The 4,319-nt window shown below is 48.8% G+C and overlaps 1 protein-coding gene across 1 annotated transcript; it reads right to left on the reverse strand.

The window, feature by feature from the left end:
• Positions 1-4: 4 nt before the first annotated feature.
• Positions 5-2,315, reverse strand: LOC119347879 (geraniol 8-hydroxylase-like; the record flags this gene model as incomplete). Its single annotated transcript, XM_037616369.1, has 2 exons — positions 1,381-2,315; positions 5-496 (listed from the first exon to the last, which is right to left on the reverse strand). Coding segments are annotated over exons 1-2 (1,386 nt in total), but the record flags the coding sequence as incomplete, so codon positions are not given.
• Positions 2,316-4,319: the final 2,004 nt, after the last annotated feature.

The following is a 4,319-nucleotide window of genomic DNA, read 5'->3' on the forward strand; positions in this document are numbered from 1 at the left end:
TAAATTGATTTAAGAACGAAGCAAGGACCAAATGCACCATCCTAATAGCCAATGGCATTCCAGGGCAGATCCGACGTCCGGCACCAAATGGAAGGAGCTCAAAATCAGCACCCCTAAAGTCAACTATTGAAGCCAAGAACCTCTCTGGCATAAACTTTTCAGGTTCAGTCCATACATCTTTATCTCGACCTATCGCCCATACGTTTATGAACACACGTGAATCTTTAGGTATTGTGTAACCGGCTATTTTTAATGTTCTCTCGGGTTTGCGTGGCAACAAGAACGGGCCCGGGGGATGAAGTCGAAAAGTCTCTTTTATGACAGCTTGGAGATAGGGCAACCGAACAATATCGTCTTCTTCAATGTTTCTTTTGGAGCCAATAACTTCTGCAAGCTCGTTGCAAGCGCTAGACATTGATGCTGGGTTTTGGAGAAGCTCCGTCATTGCCCATTCCACTGTGCTAGAGCTTGTGTCACTACCAGCAGAGAACAAATCCTAACATGCAAATATAATATCACGTCAATGCTTTAGTAATTATAGCTATTTAGATACACTAAACAAGCACGTTGTTTTTGATAGAAAAACTTACATTTTCTTTGAATTGCACATATATGTACTGTTTGGATGAACTATATAAGAGGCAATTCATTGATTTGCGACATAAGATTTGATATTAATTTCATTGCAGTTTAGTGGAAGCTATTGTTCCTAACCCAGTTTTTCATTCTTCACGCATTGGATGAACTGCAGTCGTGCGAGGGCTATGGTGGAGTTGTTGGAAATGCAGTGAAATACAGTCAGCCTGGTAGAAACAAAGGAAAAACATAGGAATTCTTGTTTTAGATGATTCAGTTCTTATAGTGGAAAATTCCGGTGACACTCTTTCTAACACATGAGTAATCTGTCATGCATGATTTCTGTAAAAGTTATGTGCGACTATTCTGTAGGAATTTTAGAGACATAAACATGAGTATCCAAATGGTACTTTTAATGTTTTCACTGTTAGTGGTTCCGATAGCATCACTACAGTGGATAGTAGTACTACAAAATTTCATAAAAAAATTGTCCGGGCATAGGGAAATAAGGAAGGAAAATCTGGTACTACTAGTATCAATAGAGGCAAAATGGCAGCCCTACAATCTATATATATCAAAATCTTATGTTTATTTCTTGATCCAAAAAAAAAGAATATGAAATTTGTGGCATGTTAGATATGTCGATGCTAACATTTATAGAAATATAAATTTCAATCAACATGGCTGGCCATGTGCTTTGATCCCCGGCAGGCTCAGATGGCAAGGCTGATCATATACATGTGCGCGCGGAATTTTTAAGTATATCTTTTATGTCCTCGGAGTCAGAAATTAAATTATGCTTACCGTGAAAAGTGATCGTAGCGTCTGGCGGTCCAGCAGGTCCTTGCCGTCCTCACGCGCCGCCACGTCGAGCAGCGCGTCGAGGAAGTCGTTCTTCCTCGGCTGGCCGGCGTCGCGGCCGCGCAGCCTCCCGTCCACCTCGGCGTCGAACACCGCGTGCAGCCGCGCGAACAGCCGCGCCAGCCGCCGGCGCGTGCCCTGCAAGTCGGCCGGCGCGAGCAGCGGGAAGAAGTCCGACACGTTGGGGCTCCCCAGGGCCTGCATGATGGCCGTCACCACCTGCTGGAACTCCTCCGAGCGGCCGCGGTCGTCGAGGCTCGTCAGGTCGGCGGAGAAGATGGTGCGGGAGAGGAGGTTCAGGCTCGTCGTGAAGGCCACGCGGCCGACGTTCACGGGCGCGCCCTCGCGCGCCAGCCGCGCGACATGGTCCACGAGATCCCGCACCTTTTCGCTCCGCAGGTGGCGCAGCGCGTCGAGCCGGTGCGGGGCGAACAGCTCCGTGGCCATCATCTTGCGCAGCGCGCGCCACCGCGGCGCAGGGGGCAGCCAGGCCACGGAGCCCGCCGCGTGCTCGCCGGTGGCGTCGGGCACGGACCGGGCGGCGAACGCGGAGTCGTGGCGCTGCAGGAACACCCGGGCCATGGCGGGGGAGGAAACGACCACCGTGGTGACCGCGCCGAGGCGCAGGGACATGAGCGGGCCGTGGGCCTTGGCCAGACGGGCAAGGGAGCGGTGCGGCTTGTCGCCGAGAAGGTGGAGGCTGCCGATGAGCGGCAGCGGGCGGGGGCCCGGAGGGAGGCCGGAGCGCGCCCGTGCTAGGAGGTTGAGGAGATAGACGGAGAGGAAAGAGGCGACGAGCCATGCTAGCCACGGCACAAGCACAGCCACCGGCGCCATTGCTAAGATGCTTCCTCTCTTTTAAAATCGGCGCACGGAACTGAAACTGCTAGTCACTCGCACAACGCTATTTATATATAGTGTATATATAGAGATCTTTGTACTGTTCGGGGAACCGGGAATAAAAACCATATCTAAAGCTGTGTGAACACGTGACGGTAGACGGTAGGCATGCGAAAGGCTTTTCCATCTTTTTTCCTTGTTTTTCTATAACTTTTATGTGTTTTTTTCTTATGTGTCTTTTAGCTATATGCATCCGTAATGTCTTTACGATTTTGCGTTGTTGCAAACATCGGGTGTAATTGGTATTTCCGCGATATTAATATATTGCGTTTGTAAAAAAAAAACACATAAGAGCAACTACAACCCAGATACAACAAATCCAACCCCTCAAAATCTAAAGAGGAGCCAGTCCGGCTCCGCCGTGGCCATGTCCGACGGTCGGCTGCACCCGTTCAAATGTTGGTCCGGTCACCGGTGAGATAAAGTAGAACATGAAACACGACCGGGTGACGGGAGTCGAGGCCCCATCGTCTTGCCAACGAGAGGCAACGGCCAAGGGCCCAGGCTAGGCAGGGGCCCATGATCTGATATGCAAGTATATCATTAGTATAGCCCAGCAAAAAATATTTGGCAGAGAATTTTTTTAAGAAAGGAAGCGAAGCTAGGGCCAATTCTTTTGTTGATCTCTAGCGCTAGTTAAAGCGTCGCCACGCACAGCCGCTTCGTCTCTTGCTCATCAGATCACTGACCCCTAAAAACTCAATCAGATCGCTAATCGCTTCATCAATTTGTCTCTTTCGTTTCTTTGTCAAGATATCAATCGTCGCTCTGGCTGCTCGGAATTCTTCTTCCCATCGCTGCTGCGTGCGGCACCCTGGTGCCGGCGACCCAGCGGCAGGGGTCCAAGTCAAACTCCAGTCCACAATCGCGGCACCATCGCAACTATTTTTTTCATCATCTAGGACATGTCAAACTCCAGTCCCCAATCACAGCAAGGCCATCACTGTCGCTACCACAACAACGGTGGCTATGGAGGAGAAGCTAGTGGGATCGTCTTCAGGCTCTGGTAGTGACTGTGCCGGCTCCTTTCAATTGAATCATGTGGATTTGTATGGATTTTGAGATGTATTCCCTTCCTTGCTTCACATGAATAAAAATGTAGTCCGTTCCTTGTAGAAACTTCCAACTTAGATCAGGATCAAATTGGACAGAAATTGATGTTTTTGTATTTATAGACACTAGTAGAAAAAGGGGCAATGGTCCAGGCCGGGTCAGCCCATTAGTCCCGGTTCAGTCCAGAATCGGGATCAATGGTGGCATTGGACCCGGTTCGTGAGCCCCGGGGGCCGGCCGGGCCACGTGGGCCATTGGTCCCGGTTCGTCTAGACCTTTTGGTCCCGGTTGGTGGGACGAACCGGGATCAATGGGCCTCGCTCCTGGCCCACCACCATTGGTCCCGATTGGTGGGACGAACCGGGACCAAAGGCAGCCCATTAGTCCCGGTTGGTCCTCGTTGCGGTTAGAGTTTAGTCCCACCTCGCCAACCGAAGGGCGCTCACACCCGTTTATAAGCCCCTCCCCCTCTGCCTTGTTGAGCTCCTCTCAAAGTGAAAATAGATGCCCTTATACAGGGAATTTGACGTAAATTAATATTGAATTTCTCTGAAGTTAGTAGAAATTTATTATGAATTTAGGTCTAATTTTCTCTATAAGCGCATCTATGCTCATTTTTTTAGTAAAGTTAATCACTACTATTTTTTCTTCTATTTATTTCTGAGTAGTTTTTTATATAGTTTTTTTCTTTTGTGCTATATTTATTTTTTTCTATTTATTTCTGACTTGTAGTAAGTCATTAAAAATAAAAAAGAGGCGCAATGCTTGTTAATTAGCTTCAAGCCTTTCGGAATAGTGTAAACTGCACTGCACATAGCTCCGTGCAGTCTACCCTATTCCTCAAGGCTTAAAGCTAAGCAACGTGCATGTTAGCATTGAGCCTCTTCTACATCGTCTCTGCACTCGGAGCTTATAAACCGCTGCGAGTG

This window comes from Triticum dicoccoides, unplaced genomic scaffold (genome assembly GCF_002162155.2).
Source record: "Triticum dicoccoides isolate Atlit2015 ecotype Zavitan unplaced genomic scaffold, WEW_v2.0 scaffold7866, whole genome shotgun sequence".
Lineage (NCBI taxonomy): Eukaryota > Viridiplantae > Streptophyta > Magnoliopsida > Poales > Poaceae > Triticum > Triticum dicoccoides.